This window comes from Suricata suricatta, chromosome 9 (assembly GCF_006229205.1).
Source record: "Suricata suricatta isolate VVHF042 chromosome 9, meerkat_22Aug2017_6uvM2_HiC, whole genome shotgun sequence".
NCBI lineage: Eukaryota > Metazoa > Chordata > Mammalia > Carnivora > Herpestidae > Suricata > Suricata suricatta.
In genome coordinates this window covers 129,412,369-129,427,641 of record NC_043708.1, presented here as the reverse complement: position 1 = coordinate 129,427,641, position 15,273 = coordinate 129,412,369, and the positions used below count along the sequence as shown (strand labels likewise).

Genomic DNA, 15,273 nt, shown 5'->3' with positions numbered 1-15,273 from the left:
CCCTGCTTGTTCATTCTCTCTCTCTCTCTCTCTCTCTCTCTCTCTCTCTCTCTCTCTCTCTCTCTCCCCCCTCTCTCAAAAATAAGTTAGTAAACTAAACCAAAAAAAAGGCCATATTAAAAAAAAAGTAGAAGTAGGACGAGAAAGTGAAACCATAGAAAGTAACCTATATTAGGCTCAATTTTGATAAAGGATTCCATAGCAGAGTGATGGACAAAGTCAAATTCACCTGTCAGGAGTTCTTTACCTCAAAGTTCCAGTGTAAACTGTAGTTCACAGGATAATCTTATTTCCTTACTTAAAAATCTATTGCTCAATAAACGTTCTGTTTATGAGGTGAGAGGGGGTAAAGTTTTTCATTGTGATAAAATATATACAACATAAAATTTACTACTTTAACCATTTTTAATTAGCTCAGTAGTGTTAAGTGTATTCACACTGTTGGGAAACAGATGTCCAGAAGTTTTTCATCTTGCAAATCTGAAACTTTATACCTATGAAACAACAAGTCCCCTTTTCCCCAATCCCTCCAGCCCCTGGTACCACTTTTCTACTTCACTTTCCATGAATTTGGCTACTTTAGATACTTCGTACAAGTAGATTCACACAGCAATTGCCTTTTTGTGACTGACTCATTTTCACTTAATATAACGTCCCAAGGTTCAACCATGCTGTAGTGTATATCAGAATGTCCTTCCTTTTGAAGGCTGAATAATGTTCTGTTTGTCCATTTACCCATCAATGGACATTCCGTTTTCTTTCACCTCCTGATAACTGTGAATAGTGCTATTATGAACACAGGTGTACTCTCTCTTCAAGACACTTCTTTCTTTTTTTATGTTTATTTTGTTTATTCTTGAAAGAGAGAGAAAGAGAATGGGGCAGGTGCAGAGAATGAGGGAGACAGAGAATCTGAAGCAGTTTCTGCTCTGTCAGCACAGAGCCCAATGCAGGGCTCAATATCGCAAACTTTGAGATCATGACCTGAGCCAGAGTCAGTTGCTTAACCAACTGAGCCACTCAGGCACCCTGAGACCCTGCTTTCAATTCTTTTGGTGACATACCCAAGTAGAATTGTTGGATGATATGGTAGTTCTGTTTTTAATGTTTTCTAAAAAAAAAATTTTTAATGTTTATTTATTTTTGAGAGAGTGACACACACAGATTTGAGCAGGGGAGGGTCAGTGAGAGAGGGAGACCCAAACTCCGGAGCAGGCTCCAGGCTCTGAGCTGTCAGCACAGAGCCCGATGTGGGGCTCAAACCCACAGACTGTGAGATCATAACCTGAGCCAAAGTCAGCCGCCCAACCAACTGAGCCACCCAGGTGCCCCTGTTTTTAATTTTTTAAAGAACTTCCACACTGTTCTCCATAGGGGCTACACCATTTTACAATCCACCAGCAGTGCCCAAGGGTCTCAGTTTCTCCATATTTTCACTGACTGTTGTATTGCATTTTCCCACATCCTTGCCAATACTTGTTATGTTGGGGTTTTTTTTTAATAGTAGCCCATGTTAGCCACATTTAAGTCAATTCAATTAGAAGAAAGTTGTTGTCAGAGGAAAATGTAGAAAAAACTTTATGACCTTGGGTTTAGCAATGGCTTCTTAAGCATAACACCAAAAACACAGGCAACAAAAGAAAAAAGAGATAAACAGGACTTCATTAAAATTAAAACTTTTTCTGCACCAAAAAGCCAATATATTAAGAGAGTCGGGGGAAAAAAACACCCATAGAATGGGAGTAAACATTTGCAAATCATGTATCTGCTAAGGGATTAGTATCTGGAGTATATATGAAACTCCTACAACTCAGCAACACAAATAAATCAAACAGCCCAATTTAAAAATGAGGAGAGGACTTTTTCTACAGAGCAGATGTATAGATGGCCAATAAGCATGTGAAAAGATGCTCAATATCAGTAGTCACCAGGAAAACACGAAATCACAGTGAGGTACACCTATACCCACTAGGATGGCCATTATCAAGAAAGTGGGAAATAGCGAGGGTCAGTGAGGATGGGAAGAAATCAGAATCCTTGTGCCCTGCTGGTGGGAATTTCAGGTGGGAATGAATTTTGAGGCATCCTAACGTCTTCATTCTGCAAATGAGGAAGTCTACACCCAGATGGGTTGGGTAATTTGTGGGAGGCCACCCAGCCAGTGAGAGGCATAGTTAGGCACTGCAGCACATCACCCCACTCTAGCCAAGTGTAAGTGCCTCGAGGCCAAGATGATGCCACTTCATGCTGAATCCCTATCCCCTGCATAGTGCCTGATATTCAGAGAGAATCAGGTGACTGGTCAACAGGTCCCCTGTGACCTCAAATTTAAGAAGGACCAAATTTAAGAAGGACATGTAGGAAAATAGACAAGGGCCATAGGTAACCATCCCTAACACTTCTGTGCCAGACACCATGCTAAGCATTGTGTCATTACTACTAATGTCCCATTTTAAGAAAATTGACCCTTGGATGGTAGGTAACTTGTACAAGGTCCCATGGATGGTAAGAGACAGATTCAGGACTCCTCCTTTGCTCCTGATCAGCCCATTTGCACCCTGTTACAATAACCAGAGAATATTGACAGAGTCCCTAGAATAATAATGTCAGGAAGGCCAGAGCCAGAGTTTGAGCTTAAGAAAATAATACGAAAAACAGAAAGGGTGTCTTATGTTTTAGGTAAGGAAAACCAAAAAGATAAGGGCAGGTGGTGTAGAGGTTACAAAAGACAGAGGGAAACTGGACACTTGATTTCTCTTCTGCATCTGTCTTCTCAGCAAGGGAGAGCTGTCTTTGACATGGATAGTGTAACAAAGCCTTTGGTATCATTACTTATACTCCCACCCAACTGCTCTAAACCAGCGGTTCTCAACATGGTCCCTGGACCAACAATATCAGCATCACCTGGACACTTTTAGAAATGCAGATTCTCAGGCCAAACCTGAGAAAGAGGAACTGTAGGACTGGGACCCAGTAATCTGCATTGTAACAAACCCAATAGGTGATCCTGATGCATGGCATAAGTTTGAGAACCTCTACTCTCAACAAAACCAAGACCAATTAACATCCCTGGAGAAATCATGCACTAAGACCACTGAGCAGCTAGCTGTGATCTTCTCCAAATCATACAAAAATTGGAGAAGGACAGTCTGCTCCAGTTTTCTAAACATGGGGGAAAGATGGACTTCAGCGAGTTTGTTGTCAACCCGAAGCCAGAGTTGTTGTTTTGTTTTTAAATTTTTTAATCATTATTTACTTTTTGAGAGAGAGAGACAGAGACAGAGTGTAAGCAGGGGAGGGGCAGAGAGATAGGGAAACACAGAATCCAAAGCAGGCTCCAGGCTCTGAGCTGTCAGCACAGAACCTGACGCGGGGCTCGAACTCATGAATTGTGAGAAAATGACCTGAGCCGAAGTCAGACACTCAACTGACTGAACCACCCAGGTGCCCCAACCTTAATCCAGAGCTTTAAAAAGGTCATCAATGCAATCAATGGCTCATGAACACTTGAAGATGAAGAAGTAAACACTAGGAGCAAATGTGCACACTGGACAACAGCAGGGCACACTGTCCTGGTCTGCTTTTCTAAGAAGGATGGTAGAGCCAGGATCAGTGTAGTCATATCATATCTTGGTTAAAGTCAGATACTTTGACAAAGTATTTCTTGAGCAGCATAGATAAAGAACTGTGACCTGATGGATGGTTCAATGAGTAAAAGGGAGCAAATATTAACTCTATTCTCAGAGAAGCCTTGTAAGATAGATGCTATTTTCATCCCCATTTTCATCACAAGGAGACAGGCTCAGAAATGCTAAGTGGATTGCCCCAGGTCACTTAGATGAGGAGCAGAGGGACTAGAACCCATGTGTGTAGGCTTCAGTTGTCTCTACTCTTCCAATGCCATCCCCTTCTCATGTCCTTGACAGGAAGACTGACCTCTGTCTGTTGACCACTGACACCCAAAAGACACTAATTAATTAAAGGTTGATTTCATGGGGATCTCTAAGAACATGCCACCAGCCTCCTATCCTGCCAATTGTTCCTATTTTTACCAATGGCTTAAATGAAGACATCAGTTGTCTCCTTAACAGTGCACAGAAGACGTGACTTTGGGGAGATTCCTAATATTTGGGGCTCAGAGTTGAATCCAAACTTCTTGTTTCTTCAACTGAAACAATGAGTCAATCTAAGAAGGAGAAATTTTATACAGATAAATGCAAGATTCTGTAATTAGGTTCTGAACAACTGTACAATCTAAAATCTTAGATCTTATACAAAATGTGTAACATTTTGAGAGTCAGGAAGGTCAGTGATGATCTTCGTCAAATCCCACTTGGAGATGTTTTAGGTCTCAGGTCCAGGCTGGAGAGGGACCACTGTGACAGAGGAGTTTGAAAGTTGAAAGGTTTGGGGAGAGAAGTCTCCAAGGAGCATGAGAGCAATCTTTCTTCAATTAAGAAATATTTATAGGCACCCAGAAGATTCTAGGCCTATATTGGTAGAACACAAAAATCAATGAAACAAGGCTTTTGCCCTTGAGGGGCTCACAGATTTGGCCTGTGAGGCTCCAGAGGTAGAACTAGGGTTGAGACGGATCTACAGAGAATCAGGTTTCATCTGGACACTGGGCAGAGCATTCCAACAAATAAAGGTCATCTGAAATGAGCTTCATTGCTTCTTGTTCAGACAGCAGTGAATGCCTCTTGCCAGGCCATGACTTGGGAAACCTGCATCATGCAGATTAGTGTATTAGTTCGTGAGGGCTTCTATAACAAAAGACCACCGGCCGAGTGACATAAATGGACAACAGGAAATTATTGCCTCACAGATCTGGAAACTGGAAGTCCTTCCGAGAGCTCTGAGGGAAGAATCTGTTCCAGGCCTCTCTCTTCTGGAGGACCAGCTCCATCACTCTCCTTGAGTGCCTGTTTATCTCCAAATTCCCCTGCTTATTAGGACATCAGTTGCATTGGAATAGGGGCCACCCTAATGACCTCATTTTAACTTCATTACCTCTGTAAAGACCCTTATCTCCAAATAAGGTCACATTCTGAGGTTGACTTCCATAGATGAATTTTGAGAGAACACAATTCAGGCCAGAACAGTCGGGCTAGATGGTCACCTTTTCCACTCAGAGTCATTGATCCATCGCACCTGTGCTAAGCGAGTCTCTAATCACCGGCCACGCTGCAGATGCTTGCCTATCTGAGGCAGTTCTTGGGCAGAGGCATAGCAGGGAGGGGGCAGCTTGGTTCTAAGAAAGCCTGCCCTTGACCATCGTACTGGACCTGCCCTTGACTGAGCAGCTCTTCCAGAGGGCTTCTGGCTCTGCCAGCCTGCAGAGTGGCACAGTGCCCTGGCTGGCTGTTGGCAAGGGAGGTGAGCAACCCAGCGGAAGGACACCCAGGCAGCTGAACATGGCTGCAGGAGGGGAGCACTCTGGTCTGCAGCTGGTAGTGAATGGCTCAGATTCAATTACAACAATGTGGAAGGCTGTGACCCACTGAGACGGTGGCCCTTGGGCAGGAAAGCAGCCTGCTGCCTGGCCCATTTAGCCGCCTGACCGCAGGCCTGGTGCAGAGGAAGCCTGTGAATTGGTGCTTAATTGGGCACCAAAAGTGCTGAACATCGGCCACAGGATGGCAGTGATCCAGTGGGCGTCCCAGCCAGGGCTGGAGCGGCAGATCCTCAGAGTGGGCACAGCTGCCCGGCAGTGGGGTGCAGAAATCTGAGGTTGGATAGGTGAGAGAGCAAGCCTGGTGCAGAGGAGACCACCACGGTTTGGAGGTGCCCCCTCCCACGCATGCCCGTCTCTGCCCAAAGAGTGTGTCTCTAGGACCAGTCCAGAGCCAGGTTCCAGTCTCCTCCAGGGACACGGACTGTATATTCCGTGATGGTGTTCCATTGAGAAAAGGAGGGAAATCTGCAATATTAAGTCATTTTTCATAGATTGTCTATTTTTTTTAAAGAGCAAATGCACATAGTAAAAAGAAAAATCCAAACAGTCTAAAAGGATTTAAAGTGAAAAGTAAGCAAGCCCTCCTCCACAGAGGCAGCCTGTTAAACTGGTTTTCTGTGTGTATTCCGGAAATAGCCACTTTTATACTTAAGGGGGCGTGTTTTAAGCACCACACCTTGCTAAATTCTGGAAATTATTCCACATCAGTACGTAGCACCTTGCTCTTCTTTACAGTGTCTGGGCCGTAATTTCTGTGAGCAGAAGCCACTGGTGGTCATCATGGGTTTTTCTAATCTTGTCCTCATATAATCATTGCTACAGTGATCATCTTATACTGACACCTGCCCACGTACATTCATGTATAGGCTTGCTCATTAGACATGTGACCGCTAAAAAGAGGTGAATGTAAGAATTTAGTTTGTATAGAGGTTATTAAATTGCCCTCACTAGAGGTAGGTACCAATTTACACTCCCACCTACGATTATTGAAAATACCTGTTTTCCCATAACCTCGCCAACGTGGTATATTATCAACGTTTATCTTTGCCAGTCCAGCGGAAAATGGCATCTGATTGTTGTGTGAAATTGGACTCCTTTAGTTATGAATGAGGTTAATTATAATATTTTTTCTGTTTGGAGTGGCATTAGTGTAGCCTCCAGGATCCAGCCACAGGTTTTCAGCCACCAAAAGGTGATTGCTCTGTCCCTGCTGAGTCAAAGGGTGATCCCAGTGCATGAGTGACAGTCTCTTCGCTCCCTGAGGGGCTCACCCTGTAGCAGAGAAAGCCCTGAAGTGATCAGCACCATGATTTTTCCTCCTTTCTTTTGGCGACATACTGTCTAGGGCACTGTCTAGGGCCTCTCTCATGTGTAGACCTAGTGGCCATCTAGAAGGATCTGTGGTAAAGCCAGCCTCCTTTGTATCTCCGGCCAGTGCCCCCACAGGGAACCACTAGCTTCTGCTCACTCATTTTTACTCATTGCGTCATTAAGTAAAGATTTGTGATGCACCCACCTTGTACATGAGCTGTGCTAGGACCTGGGGTTATAAAGAAGGAGGAAGTTGGTCCACTTGCTCACAGAATTTTAAATTGTAGGGGAGGAGAAAGACAAGTAAATGAATAATTATAGCATAGGGTGATAAGTGCTAGGTGAAGGAAAGAGCAGCACACAGGGCACAGACCCATCTGGGGAGGGCCAGGAAGTGACATCGAAGCTGAGACCATACAAAGCAGCTGCCAGGCAGGAACTGGACCATGGTGATGTCCTGCTAGAAACCACAGAGTACCCTGTAGCTGTGTGGCTGTGCATGCCAGGTGGTGGGAGGGATTTAAGGCCCAGGTCATGAGGGCTGCACAAGCCTGGCTGAGGCCACTGAACATTCTCCTGGGGACTCTGAGAGTCACTGGGGAGTTCCTGGTGACATGGTCATACTTGAGGTTAACTCTGCCTACTTGAGTGAAGAGCATTGGCTTGGGTAAGTATGGAGGCCTGGGGACCAGGAATGGGCCTCATCTGTCCACAGGACTCAGCTCTGCACTCCTGCCGCAGATTTTGAGACTAAATCTCTCCATCATCACAGAGCTGGGCAGCCTCATCCTGAGATGTTCCCGGGGGATATCAGAGCCCTAAGCAGAGGGCTCTGGTCCGAAAACACAGCAATGGGCTGTGGGCCCCCAGATCAGGGCCCAGGTTGTTGATGTGGATAATGGGAGACCAGGAGTCTTACACGCCTGTAAGCCATTGCTGCTTTGTAAGGCAACATGAGCTATGTCCCACAAAGTGCTTTTAACGTCTTAAAGAAATCCCTTTTGGTGTCTTTTCCCGACCATTGCACTTGCTGTGTCCCGAGCCCAGGGAGCCAGAAAGAAGGACAAATGTGCTTTGGAGATGGTTTTGCCAATCTTCACCTATTGCTGTCCATGCTCATAAAATACGGCACTTAATTGTCTTGGCAATTGGGGTAACCAATTTGAAAAATAATTACTGCCTTCTTGGAGATTACTTTGCCTTCTAATTAAAATCTCAAGACTGGGATATTAAAGGTGCATTGTCAATACAACATCCCGGATGCACCCAGCTAACCTCATTTGGGAAGGCAGAATTAATTAGTTTGTGTTTTAACACCCAGCTGTTATCCTAAGGAAGGAAATAGTGTACGAGTCGGCCACACACACTGTCTCTAAATTGGCCAGAGCGACTGAGGAGAGAGAAAGGAAATCAAGGGTGATTTGTTCCCGCATGACTCCGTCAGACTCCGTTACAAGCTGCTCATTAAACAGCACCCCCGTGTCAGCCATCGCTCAAGAGTGTTCTTGTTTACCCGAGGCTGCAGAATGGGAATTAAGTGGGTCCCTCCGTGCCACTGAGCTCTCAGTTCATTCTGGAGCCTCCTTTCCTGTTAATACCTTCCCCAGTGATTGACGCTTGGTGCAAAGGCTGGCAGCAGATCCGAGAGGATGGGCGTCTCTGGCCCCGTCCCCGCCAGCCACAGGTACAAGGCTGCATGCACTGCTGGCTTTCCCCCTTTCTGCTTTTTGACTTCTTCCTCTTTTCCAATTCCGTTTGAGTCAAACATTTGCTGAGCACAATGGAAGCCAGGATAGCAGTGGTTCTAGGCGGTGCTACAGTGACAACCCCTAAACCCCTCATGGTTTAGCACAGCGGAAGCTCACTGCTCATTGACACGAAGCCTGATGCGGGTCGGCTCCCAGTGTCTTCCAGCCAGTGACTCAGGGCTCTAGGATTCTTCCTTCTTAGGCTGACACCGTCTTTATGGGAGGCTTTGAGGTTCTCCAAGGCAGAAGAGAAAGAGGGAGGGCCGGCTCTTAAGAAATATTGGCCCCAGGGTGCCTGGGTGGCTCAGTTGGTTGAGTGTCTGACTTTGGTTCAGGTCATGATCTCGCAGTTTGTGAGTTCAAGCCCCCATGTCAGACTCTGGGCTGATGGCACACAGCCTGGAGCCTGCTTCAAATTCTGTGTCTCCCTCTCTCTCTGTCACTCCACTGCTTGCGTTCTGTTTCTCTCCCTCGAAAATAAATAAATATTTTTTAAAAATTGAGAAAAAAAAAGAAACATTGACCCCCAAGGGACACATTTCTTATCACAGCCTGTTGGCCAGAACTGGTCACATGACTCCTGTCCAATTACAAGGGATACTGGGAGATGTAGGAGGGCGTATGGAGTGTTTATTGAGCACTCTGGTCTTTGCCACAGTGCCTGGTTGCCCCATGCACTGAGCCAGGTGCCTCTGAATCCCCTACCAGGAGTGTAAGGCACAGCCCCTGGCCTCAGGGAAACTCCAGCACTGTTTTGGGGGGAGACCAGCCCACACTCTAGCGAATTATCAGGCCAGATTGATAAACACCACAGGAAAAGCAGGAACAATGTTCCTAATAGGCGGAAGCGATTACCTCAGCAGGAACTGGGAAGGAGTGGAACAAAAGGAACATTTCCAGGAAGATGTGATTCATGTACTTAGTTTTGGGGGTGGGGAAGGAGAAAGACACGGTTCACCAAGGAGACATGGGGAGGAAAGTCACGTCTGCAAGGCAGAGCCCAGCACGTGTCTGTGGAACCTCAGAGCTCCTCCTGATCAAGCTCTTCCCTCCCCTTCTCTGAGCACAGCACTGATGTCCTGAAAAGAAATTCATATCCAGAAGCCTTCTTGGGCTAAAGGCCTTACGATCAGAAAATAAACAAACCACAAATCCCTTAATCTGGCATGTGGCCGGTGTTAGGCCTTGAATTTGCTCAGGGAGCAAATGCCGCTATGCTCTCATGCAGGAACACTGTGGTGGCTTGCACGCCCCTGGGTAGTGTCAACAGCCACTGTGGCCAGCTCATGCCCAGCCTCGACCCTCTCAGAATCACTGTGGGACAGAAAAGGCCCAAAAACCAGGAGTGGGGAGGCTGCGTTTTATCTAAGCTCTATCTAATCTTATCTCAAGCACATCTTCTAGGACTCCTGCATTTTCCCCTGGAGCCTAAAAGAAGAGCTCAGGTTCAATCTAGGAGACCCATGGATTACCCACAGATACTGTCTGTTAACTCACCCAATGGGAGCTCACATGATGTTTTAAACTTTTTGATGTTTCTTTTTTTTTTTTTTTTTTTGAGAGAGAGAGAGAGAGCACATGCATGTGAGCAGGGCAGAGGCAGAGAGGGAGACCCAGAATCCAAAGCAAGTTCCAGGCTCCAAGTTGTCAGCACAGAGCCTGATGCAAGACTCGAACCCATGGACTGTGAGATTGTGACCTGAGCCGAAGTTGAATGAGCCACCCAAACAGCCCTGTTGTTATTTTTTTTTAATTCATTACCAATATATAAAAACTTTGAGAAATTGCATAAAAATCCAGGTGTCTGATACTCTTGAAAAACATTCCGAAAATTTGGTAGTACTATACCGGACAACAGTAAAACTGGGTGCCCTTTTAGATGCCACAGTCTTTGTCATTGGCAAGCCTGAGACTGGGCACTGGTTTTCCCTACACACATCCCAGCTCACACCATCACATCCCTGCCAGGCTGCCAGGTTAGACAAGTTCTCTGAGCTCAGTCATCTTTAAAACTCTACAACTATGCCTTTTAGACTCACTCATTGCCCATCTCCTCTCTAAATATACCTTACTCTTAGCAAAATCACCCACCAGTGAGAGGGCTTCGTAGCCTTGGCTGCCCATTTGAACTACTGGAAAAGGTTTTAAACCCCCAGGGTCCAGCCTGCATCTGAAGATTGCACTCAGGTTCAGTCCTCTTAAAGCTCCACGCAATTCATTGGACAGGTGAGGTCAAGAACCATTGAGTTGGAACCAAAAATGCAGTGGACTAGCTCAGGAGTGGGTGAGATCCCTGTTATTGGAGGTGGCTAAGCCAAGGTGGATGAGCTGTTTGCAGGGATGTGTGGGGCGATCCAAGCATCAGCTGCGACTCTTCTGGGATTCTCCTCCTTATACCCTCCCTGCTTTTGCCACCTCCACCCCCGGCCCCGTCCAAGCTCAGCTCGGTCCCGTTGCACATACAAGGAAGGACACCTTCTCTAGTGAGCCTAGACCTCTGCACCAAGCACCCACCGTGAGCCAGCTCCATGACTTCCACCTATCAGCTGGGAGTAAGCTTCTCAGCAGTGCAGGGAAGAAATGGTGAAGGTCTGGGCCATGTCCACACAGGCTTTTCCCTATTATTTCCCAGTTGTGTTCGGGGTTACTGGAGCCATTGGCTTCCTCTCTGCCTTTGTCCCCTTCTTCTGATTCTGGGATGAAAAATTCAGCCACAAGAAAGTTGCTTGGCCCACACAGGATGAAACAGAAGATGCAAGCACAGTGGTCTTCAGCTGACATGCTCATGAGAAAGAGCAGTTGTCTACCACCCCCTCCCCTGGAGGCCCACAAGGTGCCCCAGAAAATCATATTCACTCTGATTCTGGCCACCGGGGACCACATCCTCCACTAGCAAACTCTAAGGGGAGATTCAAATCACCCACCCTGACAGGATGAAACAAGGGAGGTGGGGGGTGTCCTGGAAATAGGTTTCATAATACCAAATATTCATGAGTTACTGAAATTATATGGGTTATTAGGAATCTGTAACCTTGTCTGACCCAATGGCCAATACCTCCTCCCTTTCCAAAAAAAAAAAAAAAGGATTTTAAGGTTAACTTTCTGGAATATCCTGGGGTTTCCTTTACAGGGTTGCAGAAAGAACCACTTGCAAAAGAAAGGGCATACTTGAGCTTCAAGAAAATCTTCCCCCTACCCACCCAACTTTTAGCTAAAAAGCACTCTGACTAACAGCACACAGTTTCAACTTCCAGCAATATGTAAATGTTCCGCCTGGCACACGTTTACTTCTGGTGTGAATTCAGTTGATGCGTTTGACTATACAGTCACACGTGTCACTGTGCTGAGGTGTCATTGGGAGCTGCACGGTGGATGGGCAGTGGACGTTTCTCACAATGGCAGGTGGAGCACGTAGGGTGAGGCCCCGAGCGTGAGGTCAGAATACAGTCAAGGTTTGGCGCGGACACACGGTAGTAAGGAGTCGGTGGTAAGGGATTCCACTTTTCCACCAAAGCGCATGCACTGCATTTAAAGGGATTCAGCATAGCATAAGGAGAAGCTTTTTACAAGAAAGAAAGAGGTTAAACCACACACCCCAGTGAGTTTGAAATCCAAGCAGACACAGTGGAGAGCAAAAGTGATGGCAGATAGAATGGAGGTTTTCCTGCCTCTGGAGAAACTTCTAGATTGTGTTGAAACTTGGAGATGCCCTGGTCTGCGGCTTGTCATTGTATCGATGTGAAAACTTAGGGCCAGCAGGGAGAAATGGCTGCCCAAAGGCACACAGCTAGCTATTGACAGAACTGACACTGAAACCCAGGTCTGAAAAGTCGGTGGCTCCCACAGAACTCTGTCTCTTAGTCTGTGGAACAGAGATGGGCTTCTCCTCACTGCTGATTTGGTTAAGGTAAACTGAGACTCTATGCACAGAGGTGGCTCAGTGCCTCACTCAGCGCTGGGGCTGCTTAGCCTAGTGCTCTGTTCTTTCCAGTTCTCTGCAGCTCCTCTCATTACTCCTAACAGATTCCTAGATAGGAAGCAGGGACTTCGATTTCCGAGGGGGATAATGCCATACACCATGGCAGGCCTTGAGAACACAGAATGGCGGAACCCGACGTCCCCCAGGAGAGCACAGTCTGGTGTCCACTCAGCTCTCAGTGAGCCACCCATGGTCAGAGGTGGGCAACCTGCATCAGAGGACAGGGGCCCTACAGGCAGGAGTGGTGACGTGCAAAGGGAAGCACCTTGGGACCCTCCACAAAGGGAAGGTGGTAGGCATTGTGCAAGAGCCGCCCATTTATCGGGGGGAGGGGGTCTGTGTGCCGTGGCAACAAGCTGCCACACCCACACGTGTCATGCATGGGTGGCTCTCTCGTGCCACAACAGCAGAGGCCAAGAGCATGGCTACAAAGCCAAAAATATCTGCCAGCTGGCTCTTTACAAGAAAAGTTCACCGGCTCCTGCTTTAGATTTCAACAGGCCTGAGCTTGGGTCAAGGTCCTGTTCTTTCGATGTAGGTGACCTCAGGCAAGCCCCTTTTGTCTCTGAGCCCCATTTCTGCATCTGTACCTGCTAACAGGCTTGTCACGTTTCCATAAAACCAGACATCATGAAGGTACGTGGTGGAGGGCACAGTTCTGTTGCTTAATACATGTTAGTTGTCAATCCTCTGTGAAGGGACCTGGGGATCGGTGACTAGGTTGGTCCGCACAGATCCTGGAGTGGCAGTAGGCAGGTTGCAGGATGGCTTAAAAGTGTCCCCTTCCTAGAGCCTTTTTGTACTATTGGTGGGAATGCAAACTGGTGCAGCCACTCTGGAAAACAGTATGGAAGTTCCTCAAAAAATTAAAAATAGAACTACCATATGACTCAGAAATTCCACTACTAGGAATTTATTCAAAGGATACAAAAATGCTGATTCGAAGGGACACATGCACCCCAATGTTTAGAGCAGCACTATCAACAATAGCCAAATTATGGAACTATCCAAATATCCATTGACTGATGAATGGATAAAGATGTGGTATATATATACCACATATATATACACAATGGAATTCTACTCAGAGATGAAAAAGAATGAAATCTTGTCATTTGCAACAATGTGGGTAGAATTGGAGTGTATTGTGCTAAGTGAAATAAGTCAGTCAAAGAAAAACATGTTCTCATATGTGGACTTTGAGAAACTTAACAGGTGATCATATGGGAAGGGAAGGAAAAATAAGATAAAAACAGAGAGGGAAGCAAACCACAAGAGAGTCTTAAATACAAAGAACAATCTGAGGGTTGATGGGGGTGGGGAAAATGGGTGATGGGCATTGAGGAGGGCACTTGGGATGAGCACTGGGTGTCATATGTAAGTGATGAATCGCTGGGTTTCTCTCCTAAAGCCAAGACTACACTATATGTTAACTAACTGAAAGAAAGAAAGAAAGAAAGAAAGAAAGAAAGAAAGAAAGAAAGAAAGAAAGAAAGAGAGAGAGAGAGAGAGAGAGAGAGAGAGAGAGAGGGAGGGAGGGATGAAGGGAGGGAGGAAAGAAGGAAGGAAGGAGGAGAAAGAAGAAATCTAACATTTTAAACCTTAAAATATATGTATAGAAATTGTCCCCTTCCTGGAAAAGGTGATTCACAAGCTCCTGTTTCTTTTCTGTTTTTCTTCTCATTTTTTCTTTTATTTTTTCAGATACTGGCTGACCAACAAAGTCCACATCAAAAGACCCACCACCGGTCTCTTGATGTACACCCTGGCCACACGTTTCTGCAACCAGATCTACCTCTACGGCTTCTGGCCCTTTCCACTAGATCAGAACCAGAACCCTGTCAAGTACCACTATTACGACAGCCTCAAGTATGGCTACACCTCCCAGGCCAGCCCTCACACCATGCCTTTGGAGTTCAAGGCCCTCAAGAGCCTGCATGAGCAGGGGGCTTTGAAACTGACTGTTGGCCAGTGTGACGGGGCCACGTAAGCTGGGCGCCCCATGGTACTCAGTGGCTCACATTTCCTGCCAGCTACACCACAGGCAGATGGGAGTCGGGGTGGTACAAATTATACAACAAGCAGGCTAGTGGTTTTCTTTGTTCAAGTGTAAAACAGTGACCAGAATATATATATCTATACCTGCATATATATATTGACCTGAGTATTTATAACTGTGTGGTGTTCATCTAGCATTAGGCAGATAAGCCACAGGAAGAAGGTGTGGAGAACCCACCCAAACCAGATGGAGACTCAATCCATCTTTAGGGGCAGAAGGACTCGACATGAAAAAGAAGCCAGTCCCACGACTTTGGAGGACAAACTGCTTCCTGGATTGGAGAGATCTCTGGGCTCATGGCTGAATGGAGAGCCTCCTGTGGGCAGCCGCCCCGAGCCTCTGAGATAGGTGGATCCTGGGTGACCAAGACCCAGAGGGGACATCTTGACCCAAGTCTAAAATGGTGCTGTTCACAGAGGAGAAGGAGGTTGAGGGGGTCCAGCCTGGCAGAGGAGTACAGATGCCAGGAAGCAGAGGCTGCTTCAGAGCCGTGGGCCTGGTTCTACAAACTTAACTCTCCTAGGGGTGATCCCCGGCGGACCCACCTGTCCAGCCAGGCTTCCACGGCTGTGGATGGAAGGCTAGAGAAGAAGTGACCGCCAGTCCATATTCTGACTTTGCAACAGCCATCAAGAACCTGGACAGAGCAGGCAGATGACACTAACGAGCCGGGGCATTCCCCTTGCATTTTTGAAAACTTGAGACCTCCTGTTCTGGA

General features: G+C 46.5%; 1 protein-coding gene across 1 annotated transcript in view; it reads left to right on the top strand.

Annotated features, from left to right (window-relative positions):
- The window catches only part of ST8SIA2 (ST8 alpha-N-acetyl-neuraminide alpha-2,8-sialyltransferase 2), a 64,447-nt gene extending 49,802 nt beyond the window's left edge, over positions 1-14,645 (top strand). The window contains exon 6 of the mRNA XM_029951722.1: positions 14,201-14,645. Within this exon, the coding sequence (XP_029807582.1) occupies positions 14,201-14,486 (286 nt within the window). The 3' untranslated portion in view covers positions 14,487-14,645. The remainder of the gene's footprint in view (positions 1-14,200) is intronic.
- The last annotated feature ends 628 nt before the right edge of the window (positions 14,646-15,273 follow it).